General features: G+C 45.6%; 1 protein-coding gene across 50 annotated transcripts in view; it reads right to left on the reverse strand.

Annotated features, from left to right (window-relative positions):
- The window catches only part of SORBS1 (sorbin and SH3 domain containing 1), a 291,557-nt gene that overhangs the window by 77,573 nt on the left and 191,331 nt on the right, over positions 1 to 22,653 (reverse strand). For 20 of the 50 annotated variants that reach the window (XM_065553232.1, XM_065553261.1, XM_065553249.1 and 17 more), the window contains 4 exons: positions 16,053 to 16,200; positions 11,566 to 11,595; positions 4,083 to 4,258; positions 726 to 789 (listed from right to left, as the gene is read on the reverse strand). In XM_065553232.1, the coding sequence (XP_065409304.1) occupies positions 726 to 789; positions 4,083 to 4,258; positions 11,566 to 11,595; positions 16,053 to 16,200 (418 nt within the window). Of the gene's footprint in view, positions 1 to 725; positions 790 to 4,082; positions 4,259 to 11,565; positions 11,596 to 16,052; positions 16,201 to 20,687; positions 21,060 to 21,604; positions 22,424 to 22,653 lie in introns of all 50 variants that reach the window. The other 30 variants (XM_065553227.1, XM_065553223.1, XM_065553215.1 and 27 more) reach the window with 7 other exon arrangements.

Genomic DNA, 22,653 nt, shown 5'->3' on the forward strand with positions numbered 1-22,653 from the left:
ACAGGGTAGCCTCTCCTTGTTTAAAAGCCAATTCGGTGTCATTGTACTGCTAAGACTGAAGTTTAGGGACCTGTTTCCCAGCACCAGTTGATGGCATTGCTAAATAAGGACAGGAAGGCATTTGTGATGTTTTCTAACTGTAGAAAGGGGAACAGAGCAATGTCCTGGCTCTGACAGGAACATTTTAAAACATGCATTTCTCTTTCCAAATAGGTTTATTTGGAAATTCTGGACTAATCAGCTCTGGGACGTTTCCTTGAGAAGGGGGAAAAGAGTGGACAAATGTGCTCCTGGGGGCCAAAATCTGAGCAGCGTCAAATGAACAGGTGGTAAAAGACCCCTTATCCCTTCTCACGCAAGCACTCCCCACCATTGTGTTACACTGGCAGATTTCCTGAAATATACTAGTGTAGATGCAGCCTTTGTCTACCCACCACCCAGGTAATGATTTGGGATCACAAAACAATTCTCTTCTTTATTATTGTTTTTATAAAAGGTATTTCAGTTCACCTTTAAGAGCAATTCACACCTCCCCTTGGACTTGACTGGGTTTTCTCCTTTGATAGTATTGTCTTTAAACTTGTTAGCTGATTTCTGTGTTCCAGAGCAAACATGGATTACTAATGCAAAATGCTTTATTTAATATCCAGTGCAATATTCCATCTATGTGAAGTAAACTGTTATCCAGTTAGTCTCTTTAAAAAAAAAAATCCATGTTACAGTACCTTTAGTTAACCTGTGGATCTGTTTGAACATTGTCTTGTACCAGTCCTTTGATCTGTCCGTGTTCTGGTTTAAAAATAAATAGATGTAAGTAAAAAACATTGGCCTGACTTCCACCAGATTTTCAATTTTTTAGGGTTACTTTAACCATCAAAGCTATGTGCACCCTTTATCATATTTTATTTATTATTACTGAATAGCTATAAGCAAGATTGAACTAAATAATTCAGACAGCTTGTGGAATTGGGTGTGTTTCAAATGCCAGGACTAAGTCCCTACTACCAGTATAAACATTTTCAGGATTTTTTTTTAATTCAGTGAAAATCATTTTGGGAAAATTTAGGGCTAGATCCTACAAAGGGATTTAGCCCTTTCATATCCCACTGCTGTGTTCTGAACCCAAATTCAGCATCACAGCATTATTCCATTAGACATGGGGTAGGCAACCTATGGCACGTGAGCCAAAGGTGGCACACGAGCTGATTTTCAGTGGCACTCACACTGCCCGGGTCCTGGCCACTGGTCTGGGGGGCTCTGCATTTTAATTTAATTTTAAATGAAGCTTCTTAAACATTTTTAAAACCTTATTTACTTTACATACAACAATAGTTTAGTTTTCAGAGTAGCAACCGTGTTAGTCTGTATCCGCAAAAAGAACAGGAGTACTTGTGGCACCTTAGAGACTAACAAATTTATTTGAGCATAAGCTTTCGTGGGCTACAGCCCACTTCATCAGATGCATAGAATGGAACACACAGAAAGAAAATATTTATACATACAGAGAACATGAAAAGGTGGAAGTAGCCATACCAACTGTAAGAGACCAATCAATTGAGATGAGCTATCATCAACAGGAGAGAGAAAAAAACCCTTTGAAGCGATAATCAAGATGACCCATAGAAGGTGTGAGGATATTGTAACATGGGGAAATAGATTCAACTAGTGTAATGACCCAACCATTAAATAAATAAATGGAGATATCCTATCTCCTAGAACTGGAAGGGACCTTGAAAGGTCATTGAGTTCAGCCCCCACCTTCACTAGCAGGACCAAGTACTGATTTTGCCCCAGATCCCTAAGTGGCCCCCTCAAGGATTAAACTTACAACCCTGGGTTTAGCAGGCCAATGCTCAAACCACTGAGCTATCCCTCCCTTCCCAGTCTCTGTTCAAACCTAAGTTAATTGTATATAATTTGCATATTAATTCAAGTTCAGCAGTCTCTCTTTGGAGTCTGTTTTTGACGTTTTTGAAGTTTTGATCTTCCAGAAAACACCATCCTGGCCACTATGGATGTAGAAGCGCTCTACACCAACATTCCACACAAAAATGGACTACAAGCCATCAGGAATAGTATCCCCAATAATATTACGGCTAACCTGGTGGCTGAACTTTGTGACTTTGTCCTCACCCACAACTATTTCACATTTGGGGACAATATATACCTTCAAGTCAGCGGCACTGCTATGGGTACCCGCATGGCCCCACAGTATGCCAACATTTTTATGGCTGACTTAGAACAACGCTTCCTTAGCTCTCGTCCCCTAACGCTCCTACTCTACTTGCACTACATTGATGCCATCTTCATCATCTGGACCCATGGAAAAGAAGCCCTCGAGGAATTCCACCATGATTTTAACAATTTCCATCCTACCATCAACCTCAGCCTAGACCAATCCACACAAGCGGTCCAGTTCCTAGACACTCCTGTGCTAATAAGTGATGGTCACATAAACACCACCCTATACCAGAAACCTACTGACCTACATGCCTCCAGGACACACCACACGATCCATTGTCTACAGCCAAGCTCTAAGATACAACCGCATTTGCTCCAATCCCTCAAACAGAGACAAACACCTACAAGATCTCTATCAAGCATTCTTAAAACTACAATACCCACCTGCTGAAGTGAAAAAACAGATTGACAGAGCCAGAAGAGTACCCAGAAGTCACCTACTACAGGACAGGCCCAACAAAGAAAATAACAGAACGCCACTAGCTGTCACCTTCAGCCCCCAACTAAATCTCTCCAGCGCATCATCAAAGATCTACAACCTATCCTGAAAGATAATCCCTCACTCTCACAGATCTTGGGAGACAGACCAGTCCTCGCTTACAGACAACCCCCCAACCTGAAGCAAATACTCACCAGCCACTGCACACCATACAACATAAACACTAACCAAGGAACCTATCTTTGCAACAAAACTCGATGCCAACTCTGTCCACATATCTATTCAAGTGACACCATCATAGGACCTAATCACATCAGCCAAGCCATCAGGGACTCATTCACCTCCACATCTACCAATGTGATATATGCCATCATGTGCCAGCAATGCCCCTCTGCCATATTGGCCAAACCGGACAGTCTCTACGCAAAAGAATAAATGGACACAAATCTGACATCAGGAATCATAACATTCAAAAACCAATGGGAGAATACTTCAACCTCTCTAATCACTCAGTGACAGACTTGAAGGTGGCAATTTTGCAACAAAAAAACTTCAAAAAACAGACTCCAAAGAGACTGCTGAACTTGAATTAGATACAATTAACTTAGGTTTGAACAGAGACTGGGAATGGTTGGGTCATTACACTAATTGAATCTATTTCCCCATGTTAAAATATCCTCACACCTTCTATGGGTCATCTCGATTACCACTTCAAAGGTTTGTTTTTTTTCCCCTCTCTCCTGCTGATGATAGCTCATCTCAATTGATTGGCCTCTTACAGTTGGTATGGCTACTTCCACCTTTTCATGTTCTCTGTATGTATAAATATTTTCTTTCTGTGTGTTCCATTCTATGCATCCGATGAAGTGGGCTGTAGCCCACGAAAGCTTATGCTCAAATAAATTTGTTAATCTCTAAGGTGCCACAAGTACTCCAGTTCTTTTTAATAGTTTAGTTATATGTTATAGACTTATAGAAAGAGACCTTCTAAGAATGTTAAAATGTATTACTGGCACATGAAACCTCAAATTAGAGTGAATAAGTGAAGACTTGGCACACCACTTCTGAAAGATTGCTGACCCCTGCATTAGAAAAGAGGAAGTGAAACTGATCAGCCTAACTTAGATGTCAACATGAAGCAAAATAAGAGAGGAAACTAAATCCACACAACTAGCAAAAAGTGCAATGAGATTTTGAAAATTCTTTCACCCATAGTAATTGAAGGGGTCATCAGAACACAAGGAAGATGTTTGAAATAAATTTATTGGGCGTGATATTTTATCTTCAGTTACACCCATGCAATTCCACTGGCTTTAATTATATGGGTCTAAATGAAGGCAGAGTCTGGCTCTTGATTTTTATTTTCAGCATGTGCCTGTAAGCGTGAGTGTTGTTCTCTTACCCTCAGTGGAATGCCTACATCATCCACGGAGACATCAGCCACATACTGGGGACTCCTGACAGCTCTTCTCTTCTCATCCACTGCTGGCTTCTCTCTTTGAGCACTATCCTGAGCTGGCTTTTCCTGTGCAGACACAGCACCTACTTTATCAGCAACTGGTCTGTCTGGCAGGGAATCTGGAAATGAAGGAGGGGTGATCATTATCCTAATGTTCACCATTTCAGCACACCAATATATATCACTCTAAGGCAAAAATCCTGGCAAAGCATCGATGAGGCAGACTGTGGCACTGGGGAGAAGTGTCTGGCTTTCTGTAAATGTGCATAGAAAATGTTTGGCACAACCAAGAGAGGGCAGGAACTTCTCCAATCATACGTGTAAAAAGCAGCAACACTGCTCCGTTCATGTCTGATACAATTAGCCCCACTACAAGCTCAGTCTTCACTGACACTCTGCAGTGGTACAGTGCCTTTGGAGCCCTTTCCTCCTGGTTATTGCTCTCCACTGTATCCGAATGCCAGTTCCCAACATTTTAGGCAACCGTACCTGTTTACCAGACTAGGACCTCAGCCCTTCCACACAACATCTGACACTTCCCATTCAACTGTGCAACCTCCAGCCTGATTGGGGTTTGGAGCAGAGCAAACTCCATTGTGGTTAGCGTATCACACAAAAGAGCCTGCACAGAGAACCATCATTAAAGGCAGGGACAAGACCAAATTCTGTCTCCATTGGCTTCAGTGGACCCAGGAAGAATCAGCCTCAAAAGCCTGAAGCACAAGTACCACCCTAGGGGGTGGGGAACACTTCTGTTATAACAATGCCCAGGACCATTTGAACTCAGGTCCCATGCTCGCCTAGTTCATTTTACTTGAAAATGGCATTCTTAGACAGCATTCTTCTCTGCAGCATCAGCACTAGAGAAAAGGAAAGCAAAATACACAATACAGCTGTGGGAAACACGACTTTAGAAAAAGATGGAGGTGCCTGGGATCATTTAGATTCATAATCAGGACCCAACACACAGGAACCTGATAAGAAAATCAAGCAGCTATTTAAACCCAGCAAGAAAAAATTAAGGCTGAGAGGTTTTCAAAGGGATTTGGGTGTCTACTTCCCATTAAAAAAATGGGAATGGGCGTCCAAATCCCTTAGGCAGCTTTGACATTCTCAGCCTAAGTTCTTAACGGTGTGTTTGCATGGGGGGCTGGCGTGAAAAAAGGGGGCATTCCCACTGATGCATCATTCCTAGGGACAGAGCATCAATCTGGTGGGAGAAGAGAATGTTTATCCATAGTTTGATTCCAAGTATCAAATGGTTATTTGCCTTGCTGCTAGTCAGTGCATGATGGGGGGAGGGATAGCTCAGTGGTTTCAGCATTGGCCTGCTAAAGTCAGGGTTGTGAGTTCAATCCTTGAGGGAGGGGCCACTTAGGGATCTTGGGCAAAATCAGTACTTGGTCCTGCTAGTGAAGGCAGGGGGCTGGACTCAATGACCTTCCAGGGTCCCTTCCAGTTCTATGAGATAGGTATATCTCCATATACCCTGTCCCAATCCATTGAGGCTCTAAGTCTGTTTGAGCCCTCAACTATAGGGCCTTGCTCTTTGACTCAAGCTGGTGGCCAGTATACATGCATTAGACAGATTTTTTTAAATGTATCTAGTCAGAATTTATTTTGAATTGGGATAGATAAAAATGTCTTCTGAATTTCTAATGAGTATGTGATGAAAGAATGCAGGGATTCTCCTATGAGTACACAGCAGTCACAGCAGGGCTGCTGCTAAGCATTCTGGATACCTCTTGCCAAACATACCTACTATACTACTGAATGGTCCAAGTACCCTGGACTATCTGTTCCCAAAAGACCAGCAGCAAAAGGATTAATTGGCATGAGCAATGCAGGCTGGGCGAAGAATGCTTTCCTCCCATGGAACAGATGCAGCAGACCAGACTGTTCAGCCTTCACTTCCACAGCTGTTCACCACTTCTCTGCGTGCGCTGCCCCCACCTCCCACTCAGGTGACCAGAGACCTCAAACTCACTGTGTCTTTCATGGGGAATTCAGTAGAAATCAATTATGCAGAGAAGTGCCATATCTGGGTTTTTTTTTAGTTAAATAAATAGAGTGTTTAGTGTCTGGGTAGCTAGCAGTTCCGAATGCTATCTCACCTGTAACTGCTCTGCTGTCAAATAATGCTTGGCCTGGAGTCCAGTTCAGCTCTTAGAGCAGCTTCTCCCATCTGGTTTTCAATTACTTGAAAATTTGCACCAAAGTGTTGAAATGGGATTTGGGGCAGTAAATGCTCACCGGAAATTAAAATCCTATTCTCTAAACCCACCTTCCATCTTCCTCCTCCACCACCTGCGTTTACAGCATAGCGCACTTCCAAAGGACCATGACAACATTAACTACATCTTCCCATCACACTGTGATGAGGGATATCAGCCCACTCTACCGATGGGGAAAACTGGAGCAGGATGGCCTCTACTTTTGGGTGCTTCAGTTTCTGGGTTCCCTCTGAGACACCCCAGGCATGATTTCAGAGGTGCTGAGCACCCACAACTCCCAACAGAACTGCTGGGCATCTCAATCAGGCCACCTAGAAAATGGAGGCTCTTGTAATTAGGGGCTGCTTTAGAAAACATAGGTTTCAGCAATTTACCCAAGGCTATGCACAAGGCCTGGATTAGAACAGAGGGTACGTCTATACTTACTTCCGGGTCCGGCGGTAAGCAATCGATCTTCTGGGATCGATTTATGGCGTCTTGTCTAGATGCGATAAATCAATCCTGGATCGATCCCGGAAGTGCTCGCCATTGACACCGGCACTCCTGCTCCGCGAGAGGAGTACGCAGAGTCGACAGGGGAGCCTGCCTGCCGCATGTGGACCCGCGGTAAGTTCAAACTAAGATAGTTTGACTTCGGCTACATGAATAACGTAGCTGAAGTTGCGTATCTTAGTTCGAAGTGGGGGGTTAGTATGGATCAGCCCAGAGGCAATCCTAGCTCTCAGCCACACACTCAATCCTTCAGGGTATGTCTACATTGTAATTAAACTGTGTGTGTGTGTGCGCGCGTCCGTCCGTCCCAGAGCCCAGGCTCCAGCGCAAGCCAGGACATCTACACTGCAGTTGTATAGCCCTGCAGCCTGAGCCCTGCAAACCCAAGTCAGCTGACATGGGATAGCCGTGGGGTTTAATTGCAGTGCAGATACACCTTGAGACCACATTACTGCCATGTACAATACCTAGCTCCTTTCCTACTGACACATGTATGTGTTAGCACCTGCCACCAGGCACCACATCAATTTGGCAAGGAACCAATGGACTGTTGGATGCTCTGGTACTACAATGTGCCATGTGGCACTGCAGAATGGCATGCCTTAAGCCCCACTAGAGGCAGGATTTCTCCAAATGGATGGCAGTGGTGAGAAATGTATGTGATTTCACAGTCTGCTCTGTCAACGCTTTGCCAAGTCCTATCCTTGGTGTTACAGAACTGCATGCATTTGAAAGAGGAAGAACAGTTGTTCACATGCACTTTACCATATTGCCCAAAGCTGTTCAATTTGCAGAGCTCTGATGAGGGTGGTTAGCAGAGGAAAGACTCATGCATTGTTCGGACAGTACCCACAGCAAACACAATTCTGCACTGCAAAATTCCCTCTACTAGGATTGTTTGTTTGCTTTTTAAATCATCATCAAACTTACTTTTGGGGGGTTCTTTTGCTCTTGAAAAAAGTTTTATAAATGGCAAGAATGTGGCAAGGCTAAAATAAAACTACTATTCAACACTTCTACCTTATTTTCTATCCCCAAGAACACACATACTCTCTGTTTTGGTCCTATTGTGCTCCTAATGTAGAGGTCCCCTTCTTCTATATTCACCTTTACATTTCTGTATTGAGTGTTTTACCCCATGGTGCAGCTACCTACTGTGCTGCTAGGAACAGAGTACAGAAAACTCTGGTGAAATCAGAGGACTTCCATGACTCTGAAGACCAGAGGGAAGGAAGGTTTATGGATGTGAAATGATCTGAACTCAGGAAGAAATCTCAGCTTCCCAGCTCCCCACCCCAATCTCAATCCCTTGCGTCTTTTAGGTGAGCATGTAAAACAACCATGATTGTCACTTTCAGCGCTACTGCTGGAGATGAAAGACATGCTTCTGTGGTAGAAAGGAAATACTCCTTCCTACTGTGTCATCAGTCTGTGGAAGTCACTGCCAGGGAAGGCCAGTGGGCCAGAGATTTGGATTGAACTTGTTGTTTTTGCTTTTTAAAGGATTGGTTAATCATGTGACCATTATTATTTTGTAATTGTGAAAGTTAAGGCTACGTTACCATAATCAAATTGCACACTTCAAGATGTAAGCCAATCACTTCCTGGGCTCAGGAGGGACTCGCTCTCCAGTTCCCTATAAGTAGCACAGGAAACCACAACACAGGTTGTGTGTTTATTTGCCAGATGGAGCATGCCATCTGAGTGGTCCTAGGCTAAGGTGTTGCTACCCTGGAAATATCTTAGACAGATAAAGGCAGACATACTGGACTAAGTGGACCAACAGTCTGAGCTCTGATTGCTATTCCTACAAGCCTCACAAATTATTATTGGTGACGGTTTGGAGAGAGCTAAGGAATGATTTTGTGCTGGCCTGCAGGAAAACTCTCCTACCCAAAGCTTGAGATTTATGTGGTGCAAGGCAAGGGCTGGAGTTCAACATGATGGCACAGGCCCCAGGAGAGCTGTGGGAGACATTCCAGCCAGCTAAACCAACTTTAAAGATGTCTTTTGAATTCTTTGTCTTGGGGTGCATTTAGCACTGGTGAAAGCTGCAGGCTTTGGAACTTGGGGTAGCACGAGTGGCAGTAGCAGGACCAGGTCCTCACTCCGTGCCATCAGAGGTGCCTTGTCAGGAGGGTTGTTGCTCAAGGGGAGAGGGCAATTCAGTCTTCATGCCTGTTCAGCCTTTGGCCACTTAGCTGAGCTTGTCACCAAAGAGACCTAACGAGTGCCAATTTCAATGGTGTCTCTGGCAACATAGGCACCTGTCCTCTAGGAAGTGGACTGAAGCCATCATCGCCCTTCACCATGGGCCCCCTTCTGAATGTTTCTGGACTCAAAGCAATGACCTACGAAAAAAGTTCTTGGGCCACATCCCACCCTAACTTATACATCATACAGCTCAGTGACATTGCAGGGGGTGTAAGTCAGCGCAGAATTTTGCTCTGGGGCCTGTAGAGAGCACCAATTGCATAGTATCAGGTACAACACTCGGTATCTTCTGAGCCATCCGTTCTGGGGAGCAGTGACAGGTGGGCATTCAGCATCAGAGTTTTGTTGGTGTGACTCAGAGGATGCAAGCCAGAGTCAGGGAGGTCAGCCAGCCACCGTTATGTGATTGTTTTGATAGACGGAGACCAGTTGTGGAGCCAGCAATGCCAGGGCACTCTCCAGTCCATATTGGGGACTGTTTAGGCTGGAACAAAAGCTGCCTAGAAATACTCCACACTGAGCCAGGTGGGAGGATTTCAACATATTTCCAGCTTAACAGACAAAAGAGTTCCTGATCACAACGGGAAACACTTTGGGAAAGAGAAAACCAAGAGGAAACATCTGACTGGACTTTTAAACCCCAGGGGGCAAAGAGGCAGCACAGATGCCGACTTGATTGGGAAGGGGGAAGAGAAAATGTTACACTGACTGATGTAGCTGAAGAGGGCAACGGCGCAGAGGAGACAGGCACTGTTCTTTGGGGGCACAATATATAGGCCATGAGAGTGATGGGGCTGACTCTGCAGGTGTGGAGTGCCAGCTGATTGCAGGGGGAGTTGTCAGAGCAGGCCCTGTACTAAGCACAGAGTCCAGGCTCCCTTACATCCACATTAGAGTGCCTGGGTACTGACTGCTTGCGCTTGCTCTCTCCTCTCCTCTCTCCCATCCTCTTCCTCATCTCCTCAGGTAGCGATACTTTTTAACAATAGCAGTTCATTCATATACCTTGCAGCTGCTGGTGAGCAGTGAGGCACTCTTCTGAATGTTCCTGTAGCCTACCATATGAGGCTCTATGGCAGGGGATGAGAACGATGAGGGGCTTGTCTGGACTATGGGATGTGAACTGTAGAGAACTTTAACGTGTTGTGCTCTCACCACTCCATGTAGACCAGGGGTCTCAAACACACGGCCCGAGGAGTTATTTGCTGCAGCCCACCAAGCTCCCCACCCCCCTCTGGAGTTATTTCCTGCAGCCGCCAAGCTCCCCTCTCACCTACTGTCCCTCCTCTGCCCCAGCATGCCGTGTCCCCGCTCCTCTGCCTACCTCCAGATGCCTCCCGCTGCCAAACAACTGTTTGGTGATGCTTAGCGCTTTTCAGGAGGGAGGAGCGGGGAGCCGCGCGCTCGGGGGAGGAGGCAGATAAGAGGCGGGGCAGGGGCAGGGATTTGGAGAAGGGGTTGGAATAGGGGCAGGGAGGGGGCGGAGTTGGGGTGGGGACATTGGGGAAGGGGTTGGAATGGGGGCGGGGAAGGGGTGGGAAGAGGCGGGGCAGGGGTGGGGCCTCATGGAAGGGGTGGAGTGGGGGCAGGGCCGGGGGGTTTTGTATCTTTATATGAAAATGTGTCAGTGATGCGGCCCTCAGGCCAATGTGCTAGTCCTCATGTGGCCCTCATGGTGATTTGAGTTTGAGACCCCTGATGTAGACCCCGCTGGCAAAAACAAATTGTGAATTAGTTCATATAGTTGTGGTCCTCTTTCAAAGAGGACAACAATAAAGTGAACCTGGTACTTTTTAGTTCCTGCCAGCAAGGTCTGCATGGGACAGTAAAAGCACAACACAAAGTACTCTACAACTCATGCCCATGTAGACTGGACTGCAGCACCATGTAGACAAGTCCTAGATTTCCCTTCAAGGAGGAACTTCCCAGCCCTGCTGGGAAAGCAGACAAGGGGATAGTGTGGGTGTGTTAAGTATGTAGGTGCAAGTGTGTGTGCGCACATGATTTTATCATGGAGTTTTATGATATTTGGCACTCTCATTAAAGCCCCAGCTCCTAGAGTCAGGTGATTACATGAGAATGTCAGCTTGCTTGCTTTTTCAAGTTAGTTTCTAGCCCTCATGGTTGCAGAGAGAAGCTTGAAAACATGTCCCAAGTGTATCCTATAGGTTCACAAACCAGAAGAGACCTAAAGAACTCAAAATATTTTTTTTTAAATCTCATAATTTTTGGACAGCGGGGATTGGCCATATTGCTGTGTGCCTGTCTGCAATTAAGCAGGTTTCCAACATTTTCAGAAAAGACTAATACAAAAAGCTCAGTCGTGGTGGCTGAGCTGCAACACACATTTATTTTAAGGGATTCAGCTCGCTTCCTTGCAGTTTACTGAGAAGTGTGTTTGCTAAAGGCACTCTGCAAGCTAGCAAAACATCCACTTGACTCCAGCAGAGGCAGCAGCTATGGGGTGAGGACCTTTTGCTTCATACCTGCCAGGCTACTAAGCCGCTTTTGCTGTTCTGTGGTAGAGAAGGAAAACAAAAACAAAACAAAGAGAGTGAGACATAGACAGCAAGTGTCCTGTTGCTGTGTTTCTGACAGGCAAGAAATGTGCCATCCACACAATGGCAGAAACTGCTGGAGTGGATCAAGTTTTCAACACCCTGCCAAAGTGGCAAACCCACCACCCTCCAAAGAGCAGCACTGGTGACTATTCAACATCTCAATGCAAAGTGACTCGTACATTTGCAAGAAGAAAGTATAGTTATGTCAGAGAGAAGGAAAACAGCTTAACAGAAGACAATTTAAAAACAATTGTGAAGACTTACTGTCAAATAAACCAACAAATAATGCTCAAGTTAACAGCATGTTAATAATATTACTATTAAGTAATAACACAGCCATTTTTCTGCATTTGTAGGGCCTTTGTGGCAAGGAATACCAAATGCTTTGTGATCATTAAGACCCACAATATCCTTACGAGTTGGTGGACTGAATGATTGTTCTTAATTTACATATGGATAAACTGAGGTACAGACTGGCGAAGAATTTCACAGGGCCACTCTTTTTAGAAGCCTCCAGTTCTAGGTTCTCAGCCTGAGACACCTGAGAGGTCTCATGTTGGCCACCCAACAACTGAGACATTCAAAGTCAGTGGAGGCTGTCAGACAAAGTCACATAATGAGTCTGTGACAGAACTGAGAATAGAAACCAAACTGTCCTGGCTCCCAAGCCCCTGCTCTAATGACAAGAGAACACTTTCTCCCTAACAAGGAACACACTTTATTTGAAGTATACAGGACCATTCAAATTGTATCATCTTACTAACAATATCAAACACTAATAATTTTAAAAGTTGATGTGGCGAATACAAGGATTTCAGAAGTTTAAAAAAATATTTCTCACTGGTTTCTGATTATGAAATAGTTTTAGATCTTGGAGACGAATGGCGCTCTTCAATGGAATGCCAATATCTTAGTCATGGCAATATGAGAAGGGCATGGTATGATCATTTCCTATTAGCAATAAGCCACTTCCTGCAATGCCTGTCAGGGAAATGATTACTTTGGGAGGATCACCATCCAAGCAAATCTGCAGTATGCAGTAATCCCTTGAACATACACTGCTTGCTCGGATAAACAGACTTCTTCAGGCATGACATGCAAGGTGGGGCTACTCACCATAGAGGAATCCCTGGTTTCTCTCACCCAAATGCATCTCCCTCTGCAGGGATCACTGGTGTTCTCAAGCAATCATGAGAAAACTCTGCAAGCCCTGCCTCCTAGCCCAACACATTCCCACCAACCCCAGTGGAAGGCTGTCCCGATGTGCCTTTGTGAATGTCACCAATACCCAGAAAAAAACCGGAAGCGCAAATGGAAAAGAGAAGGGCTTATGACAACAACGTGTCTGCCCTCAAGAAGGGAATGAGAACCCATCTGCTGCAAAGTTCCCTCTTCTGAATAGGGCATCAAGAGCAGAAGGGTAGATTCATCTGTGTGTTATAATCAAGGAAGTAGAGTTAGGTAATGGGGATCTTAGAGACAGCCATCGCATAGGGAGGCCCCCTACTGAGGAGATGACCCTTGCCTTTTGTAGGAGTGTGGGGCTGTCCCTCCCTGTCAGTCTCAGAGGGAGGCCATGCCTCCTTGCTGTCACACCCTTAGAATGGTAATCTATCAAAGGGGGAAATTAGCAGTTTGTGAAGCTCGGGTCCTCTAAGCAGGGCTGAGCAGTAATCAGCCTCCGGGATTCAAGCCCTCCAGCAGGGTGGACCACCAAACAGAAAAGGGGGGCTCTGTCCCTCGGGCAGGGCTGAGCAGTACAGAGTCTAGGAGCCTAGGCCCTCAGGCAGGGCACCAAACAGAGTAGGGGGCTCTGACCTGTGGTCAAGGCAGAGCAGCAAAGGAGTCTATGAGTCCAGGTACTCAGCTCAGGGCAGGGCACCAAACAGTCAGGCATCCTGGCTCTGGCAGATGGCCAACAAACACAGGCCCCTTGGCCTTGAGTGTGGAGGCTGCCACCTCAAGAATGGGGTGGCAAGGGGTAGGGAGACACAAAACATGCAGACCTAGAATCAGGCTGAGACCCAATCAGACTGTTCTCAAGTTTCCCTGGACTACTTCCTATGTCCCCTTTGTTTGGTACCTCCGTTCTGTGGCTGTCCTCTGTCTCCCCAGGGTAGGTGTCCAGCGGTAGCCCCAACAGCTCCTTGGTGCCTTGATCAGCCGGCAGCTATGACAAATCCTCAATACAGTCAGGATCCTCTTCGGGTTACAGTAGCACACAGGATGCATCTATCTCCCTCAGCAGCTCCAGCCCAACTGTGCTGCCAGACCTGCCTTTTCTACTTCCTGTTCCTGTTCTGCCCTTCGGTTTCCAGCGGGCCGGGCCTGGCCGTCTGGACTCTGCCCACCAGGGGGTGGTTTGCAGTCCCTCCCTTTCAGTCTCAGAGGGAGGCCATGACTCCTTGCTACACCTTTGATAATCAGGAAGGTCTTCTGACATAACACCCCATAGATGGTTTAAGGAGGCTGCGTTTGAGAAATGTTTCCTTGTTTCCTCCCCAGAGATGGAATGTACATGGGGTGAATGGACTTTAACTGGAGAAAAGGGAGTTCCTAGGTGAAGAGGAGGTTTACTCCCTACTAGCTCTCCTCACTATTAAGCAGAGAGGAGGCCTGTGTATTGAGCGAGATAGAGAAGTCAGGAGGAAGAAGAGGAACGTGTTGTTTAGCTCTCTGCACTACTAGAGATAGATCAGAGACCCAGACACATACTAAATCATTGGTGCTTCCAAGCTTGGTCATGGTGTGGACCCTCAGCAAAGTCTGAGGAGCTTGCAGGCTGTCAGCGAACGGCTGAGTAGATGACGATGGCTTCAGGAAAGAATGGAAGAGGCATTTCCTTGTGTGACAAAGATACCTGAATTGTCCTGAGTGAGAAAAGGCTCAGTACAGATTTAAAAACAACCAAAGGGTTTGGCTCTTCTCTGTCAAGGGGAGAACTGTATGTGACACAACAAACTTGAACACACCAAGACAACCTGGACTGATAGCTGCTCATCTTGGAGCAGCTGAAAGGCCTCTAATCAAGCTGCACCTACAGCTATCCAAAGCTCGCATGGAGCCAGGCTGCTGTCAGAGCATTGGCAGAAGGAAAGAGGGCCTGCGTCTTCCTCCGCCCAGAGGAAACATGAATGTGCCATGTATAGTATTTAACTTCATCCAAGAGCTGAGCTGGGCTTCATAGCCTTCCAGTCTTTACAGCCCAGGTAGTCATGTCACATCCCACCGAGGCTAAGTTAAGAGCAATGCTTTCCATAAAGGGAGAAGGCTCCTGTTAATGGCTACTGACATGGGCTCCAGCTGGAGCAGGGAGTATCACTCCAATAGTTAGTGATGGGTTTATTTAATTGTGCTATATTTCCTAGCAGGTAAACTGCAATCAGTAGCTCTGGGGTCAAAGACTGAAACCAGCTTTAGAAAAGAATCGAATACAATTGCGGAGGAACACATCTGGGAGCACTTTCCATAAGGATGATAAAAAGCAGGGGAGAAATGGACCTTGCTTCTAATGGGTGAGCTTTGATTTCCTTGATAAAAGGAAAACGGTTAACATCCTAGGCTGGGATTTTCAAAGCAGGGTAAGTGAGTTAGGTGCCTAGATCTCACTGGAAATCAATACCTAGGCAATACAGATCCCGACTGGGGCTGGGATAACATCACCCACATGGAAAGTCAAGTAAGGGCAACATTTCTCTCATAGGATATGGAACCTACCCTGCAGAGGGAGCTATTGTAAAGGAGGGAAAGGGTTCGAATTGTAATTACAGATGGGTTTGAGCAAGGGCGGCTGTGGGATGATGTGATCTGGGGTTTTGATTTGTCCCATTACAGTTGCAAAGATCAATATCAAACTTCCCCAAAACTCTGGGGTCCAAGGCTTTTGTTTGGGTCTCTCACTAATTATATGTTGTACCACATCTGTGGCCATTACGGATGTCTCAACTATCAGTAAAAAGTGACAGAGTGTCCTGTGGCACCTTATAGACTAACAGACGTATTGGAGTATAAGCTTTGGTGGGTGAATATCTACTTCGTCACCCACGAAAGCTTATGTTCCAATACATCTGTTAGTTGATAAGGTGCCACAGGACTCTGTCGCTTTTTACAGATCCAGACTAACATGGCTACCCCTTTGATACTCAGCTATCAGTGTACAGCATGCCTCAGCCACTCACACCTACACAGTGACTGCAGCAGGGAGAAAACTCGGACACTTCTACTTCAAAAGTCCAGGCTCTGTCACCACTTACAGTATAGAGCCTAGGTCATCTACTCCAACAATTATGATTTCAGCCAGAAGGCAGCTGTACACACACATGCTCACCAGCTCATTACAATGAATTTCAATAGCTTGCTCCACTTGAATGAACCTGAGCCGCAAGTGGAGATACACCTGCATATCCCCTTACCTCTGTTGTGCTGCAAGAGGACAATGGTAGGGTTGACAATTGTGGTTGAGGGATAGGTGGAGGAAGGCTTGCTGATCGACGTTAAGGAGGATTGGTATTCAGTGCCAATGCGAGGCGGGGAGACTTCATTTAACACAGGACATGGTTCCTGGAAACGAGAAGAAGAGTCATTACCACTGCGCGTGAGCATCACTAGCACGTTGGTGTTTCTGGAAAAAGCCATTTTAAAATGGAATAAGAAAGGTACCGTAACACATCTTAGTAGAAGGCATAAGCACAGGTTGTTACCCTGACCCTGCAGGCATTCCGTTCCCTGTTAACTGCAGTTAGTATAATAAGGAATAACTATAGTTCTTTTGTACTGAGTTTCTCCCTCCACACCAGAAGAAGTGTCCTTGAATTCAACCATCATGCTATATAGAGCATACACTTGGTGACAGGAATGAGCTAATCTGGTCGTGAGAGAGAGAGACCCACACACTCACCCACTCTTTCTTTAAAGAGAATTCCTTTCCCAGCAAGACATGCAAAACTCATGCGATTCTGAGTGAAACCCGATTACTGCAGCTGGCTTTGCATGGAAGATCAGAAAAATAAGTTTAGCATCATTGCTTAGGAGACATTAGACAGTGTGATGCCCGGGCACACAGAACTATGGAAGAAAAAAAACAGCTGGAGGGTAACCAATAGGGCACTAGCATGGAAGGTACACAACACGGCTTCAGGGAGCAATGAGGATTGCCTAACCTGAGTTGCTCTATTATTTATTTTAATCAATCCTAGCATTACAGCAGCACCATCTGTGCTGCTGGAGCAAAGATTGGGTCTGCATGGAGATGTGAAACGCTACCTTTCAAACCAGGTGCATCAGAGGCACTCATTGCTGGGGAGGCTAGGGAGATGGGGCCGTTGGCCAAAAATGATACATGTATTTTTATGTGCTGATTTTGTCATTAAGGCAGAGCTTTTTCAAAGGTGTCAGAAGGATTTGGACCCCCAATTCCCACAGAAATTAATGGGAAATGGGCACCCAAAAAGCAAGAGTGTGAAGTAATGGAGTTCTGGATTTCTATGCTGCTCTGACTCCACGGTCAGAGTGAAATGCTGTAAGCCATTGGTCTGTGAAACGGAGCCGGCCCACAGGGCTAGTCATTCTTTAAAAAAGGGGACCAGAGATTCTTGCTCCATTGCTGCTGGCTTTGTTACTGTTCTGCAGTGCCTGATCCTGCATGCATGACTGAGCACAGCACTTTCGGCTGTGAGCAGTCCCACTGAGCTCAATGGTTGGAAGTGTCAGCAGGAAGTGTTTGTAGGATTAGGTAGTAACATGCCCCAAAGTGAGGCCTGGTGCCATAACAACCCATAGACCATTTCTGATCAGGGTATGCTATTAGCAGAACCACCAGCTACAATCAGCCTCACTCAATCAGAGAGGCAGCAGGGCTGAACTATTCAGCTCTCTTGGCACTCTTACACCATCAAGTATCTAATTAGGCCTGAAAAAAGAAGAACAGGAGTACTTGTGGCACCTTAGAGACTAACAAATTTATTAGAGCATAAGCTTTCGTGGACTACAGCCCACTTCTTCGGATGCATATAGAATGGAACATATATTGAGGAGATATATATACACACATACAGAGAGCATAAACAGGTGGGAGTTGTCTTACCAACTCTGAGAGGCCAATTAATTAAGAGAAAAAAAAGAGAAAAAATTAATTGGCCTCTCAGAGTTGGTAAGACAACTCCCACCTGTTTATGCTCTCTGTACGTGTGTATATATATCTCCTCAATATATGTTCCATTCTATATGCATCCGAAGAAGTGGGCTGTAGTCCACGAAAGCTTATGCTCTAATAAATTTGTTAGTCTCTAAGGTGCCACAAGTACTCCTGTTCTTTTTTTTGCGGATACAGACTAACACGGTTGCTACTCTGAAACCTGTAATTAGGCCTGAGTTATTTTATGACAACACAAGAAGAGGTGACTATTCAGCAGCCTCAAAACCAGGAGTTTCCAAAGCTCTCCAGGAGGCAGATCTAGCCCCCATCGTACCCTCAGTGGAGGAACCAAGGCAGTCCTGCTGAGCATAGGAGTGGGGATGCAGATCTGAATGCTCCATATAGACAGCATGCATCTGCTGTGTGCTGGGGAGCCCCCTTGATGCAATGCACAAAAGGCAGATGGGGTGTGTGGGAAGGGAAGGCTTGGTGGGCAGAGCCAGAGGACCACAGTGTAGTGAGCTACTTCAATCACAGCGGAGCATCTCCACAGCCAAAAATATAAACCAAACCTAAATTTGTCATTTAAAAAAAAAATGTTTGGAAAACTGAGAGTGGCGTCCTCAAAATCACACAAGATTGGCATCACTTTGCTCCCATTAGAGTCAAAGAGGGTCACAGTTTCAGAAGCACCTTTGTGACTTGGAAGCCTAAATCCCATTGACTTTAAATGGGATTAGGTTCCTAAGTCACTTTGGTGCTTTTGAAAGTTCTCCCCAATGGTAAAAATCCAACTGACCATACGAGCAGAGTTAGACCAATGCGGAGCACTTCTGCCAATGCCACTCTTGTTTCTTTCCACATGCCTCTCTGCTACTTCTTCCAGGCCCAGCCAAATCATCATGAGAGAAGTTTCAGAGTTGTAGCCATGTTAGTCTGTATCAGCAAAAACATCAAGGAGTACTTGTGGCACCTTTGAGACTAACAAATTTATTTGGGCATAAGCTTTCATGGGCTAAGACCCAATTCAGCAGATGCATGGAGTGGAAAATGCAGTAGGAAGATATATACATAGTACATGAAAAGATGGGAGTTGCCTTACCAATTCTAACAAGACAATTCAATTAAAGGGGGATATTATCAGCAGGAGGAAAAATCACTTTTGTAGTGGTAATCAGGGTGGCCCATTTCAAACAGTTGACAAGAAGGTGTGAGTAACAGTAGAAGGGAAAATTAGGATGGGGAAATTAGTTTTTAGTTCTTGTAGTGACCCATCCACTCCCAGTCTTTATTCAGGCCTAATCTGATGGTGTCCAGTTTGCAAATTAATTCCAGTTCTGCAGTTTCTCATTGGAGTCTGTTTTTGAAGTTTTTTTGTTGAAGAATTGCCAGTTTTAAGTCTGTTATTGAGTTTCCAGAGAGGTTAAAGTGTTCTCCGACTGGTTTTTGAATGTTATAATTCTTGATGTCTGATTTGTGTCCATTTATTCTTTTGCATAGAGACTGTCTGGTTTGGCCAATGTACATGGCAGAGGGGCATTGCTGGCACATGATGGCATATATCACATTGGTAGATTTGCAGGTGAACGAGCCCCTGATGGTGTGACTGATGTGGTTAGGTCCTATGATGGTGTCCCTTGAATAGATATGTGGACAGAGTTAGCAACGGGGTTTGTTGCAGGGATAGGTTCCTGGGTTAGTGTTTTTGTTGTGTGGTGTGTAGTTGCTGCTGAGTATTTTCCCACCTACTGTTACTCGCACCTTCTTGTCAACTGTTTGAAATGGGCCACCCTGATTACCACAACAAAAGTGATTTTTCCTCCTGTTGGTAATGGCCCACTTGAATTGAATTGTCTTGACAGAATTGGTAAGGCAACTCCCATCTTTTCATGTACTATGTATATATATCTTCCTACTGTATTTTCCACTCCATGCATCTGATGAAGTGGGTCTTAGCCCACGAAAGCTTATGCCCAAATAAATTTGTTAGTCTCTAAGGTGCCACAATTACTCCTCGTTGTTTTTATCATGAAAGAAGTTATTTTTGCTGGATTTTTCACTCAGGAGTTACTGGAAATCCTGTAATAGGGCTACTGGTGGTAAAATTTCGATTACAAAGAGGTTCAGATGAGCATCCAAACCTTTACAGCTAGTCTTGTAGCTACATTTGCCCCCTTGTAAAAAAGGCAGTGGGTTTAAAAAGGAAGAAAAGCAACATAGAAAAAACAGGGTGATGTCCTGTCAAAATGTGAGAATTCTGAAAATCGTGAAGACCTCAGCAGGAGCAAGGATATTTCAAACAAGGGGACACACTCTCCCATAGTGCTTAGAAGCTTGCAAGGGTCTCAGATTAGCAAGTGAAGTTATAGCTTGTGGGTCATTCTGTTTTGGCATGAACCTCACATTGCCTTCAGTGGGAATACACACATAGAACATGTGGCCCTTTATCTCCATGCAGGACAGAGTGTGCTGTCCTTAACCTTCAACTGCATTGCTTTTGCTGCTTCTGATGTTACTCACACATGGTCTGGGACGTGTCGTCGAGAGACTATCAGCTAGCCAAAGCCCAAGCAGCAGGTGTTATTCTTTCAGATGAGAAGTGCAAGTATCATACATAGTATGTTCCCCTAAGATGGTTAAAGCCAAAGGTGTAGATTATCCAGCAGGGACAGAGGTGGGGGAAAGAAACTGTAAAATATTGGGGAAAAACCAAACAACTGCACAGTTCCCAAGCCAGATAAGGTAGGTGACATACATGCACTGTAACAGGACGTAAACAAGGTTTCAGGGGTCATGCTGCTGGCAAGACACTAGTTAGTGCTCGTCTTTCAAAGCTTAGTATGTCAATGAGAAAGTTATTTTAATCTGGAAACAAATTCAGGAAAGCTGTGAGGAGGGTACTCGACAAGCTTACTGTACGTGAGAGGACTCCAGTGATTTCAGGCTCCAAGACTCTGTGCAAAGCCTCCGGGACAGGAGGCACCAGTGGAGGTGGCGGTGAGAATGATGGCAGTTTCGGGCAAACTGGGGGCAAGATGCCAGGTGAGGAGGGCAGATGGTGATGGTGGGGACCCCTCTGGAGGTGAGGGGGAATGAAATCGTCTAGTGTCGGAAAAGTCAGAGGTGAGCCAGTAGGAACAGTCTCAGGGAACGTGGCACCTTGCCCCAAAGGTACCAAAGGCGGTGGCGGAGTGCTGGAGCTGCCTTCTTGCTCTCTGTCTGTGTTAACCTGGAGGAGTGGGACTACTATAATCTCAGGCTGAGCTGTGGTGGTAGAAATGGCATCCTGTGGGAAATAAGGTGGGGTTACGCAAAGGGGCAATCCATCCTTCATGGGTGCACATCCCAGTACTGCCTGGGTAGTGACAGGCTGGCATGCATCCAAGCCATTGGACGTTCCTTTCTCAGAGCAAGCTATGCCCTTAGGGATGTTCTGCTTAGCTGCCAAAGGCTCCATGAACACACTGGATAAGGCATACCAGTTTTCCACCCATCCTTTAATTTTCGATCGAACCACAAAGCAGTTCATCTGTATTGCAGCACTTGCTACGATTACACCTACCTAAACAGGAATATTTCCCATAGCTGACCCCCCCCACCAACTGATTTTAGCCTGCAAACAACAGGCACACATCACACAAACATACTCTTCAGTCTTTGGGAGAGGAAAGTGAGAGGTTATTGAATAGCAGATGACAAGAATCAAGCTACACAAAAGCGACCTGCGTGCAGAAATTAGGAAGAGGTGCATACAGCATTAGGGGACACTGTATGAATTAGAGAACCGTTTGCACGGCTGAAAGAAAACAAGGTTATGAAGAAAACATGTACCATGCTGCGTCCCTTCACCTTGTACGGATGCTGCTGCTGCTGCTGCTGCTGAGTAAGGTAAGGTTCCTTTCTCATCCTGTCCCCACTGCCAGCCGTACTCTGGGGCTCTAGCACTTTGTCCCTCACAGCCTGAGGAGGTGGAGACTGAGTCCTGGAGGAATGGCTTGTACCATAGCTAACTGCGTCTTTACTGAGGACAATATTAAAGTATGGCCTGGGAGGGACAGGAGGATGGGGAGGAAGAGATTTTCCAGTATCTGTTACAGAGGAAACAATGTTGGTGGCTGGTGCTTGAGTGACCTCAGTTCCCAAACGGGGGCTCTCTATTTGGTCATGTGCAATGCTGGTGGAATTTTCAGATGCAGCTGAGCAAGTGCTGTTAGATAAACAAGCCACATATAGACTGCTGACCTTTTTATCCGCTTTAGTCCCATACGTGGAATTCATTCCAGCTTCACTACTAGGATCTGCCCTGGCAGGGTTTTGATGTTTGGATGAAGTATCTGATAACAAGGAGCTACTTCCCGAAAGTGATTGCCCAGCATGCACCACGTCCTTGGGAATCAAGTTGGCTGATTGGGGATGCCCTGCAGAAAAGCATGGCTTCCCACTGGGTACTGTCACAAAGGGTGCAGGTGATGAGGAGTAACACTGACTGCTGCAGCTCAGTGACACACGCTGTGTATAAGGTTTGGGTGCATTCAGGTACACACAGTCCATTATGGGCACTGGCAGCAGGTTGGTTACTTTCATGTCAGTGCGAGGGTGCCATGCAAAGCTCTCCTCTTTTGGAAGAGGAGGACGGGGAGGGGAAAGGGCCTGTCCAATCAGATTCAAGGGAAGGAGGAGGAATCAGCACCAAATGAAGGGAAAAAGAAAAAAAATGAAAGAATGAAGTTGGTCATTAGACTGGAGTTAACAGGATTGAATTCAATGAGAACAATATAAGAAGGCCATACTAGGTCAGACCAAAGGTCCATCTAGCCCAGAATCCTGTCTTCTGACAGTGGCCAATGCCAGGTGCACCAGAGGGAATGAACAGCACAGGT

The sequence above is a fragment of the Chrysemys picta genome, chromosome 7, assembly GCF_011386835.1.
Source record: "Chrysemys picta bellii isolate R12L10 chromosome 7, ASM1138683v2, whole genome shotgun sequence".
Lineage (NCBI taxonomy): Eukaryota > Metazoa > Chordata > Testudines > Emydidae > Chrysemys > Chrysemys picta.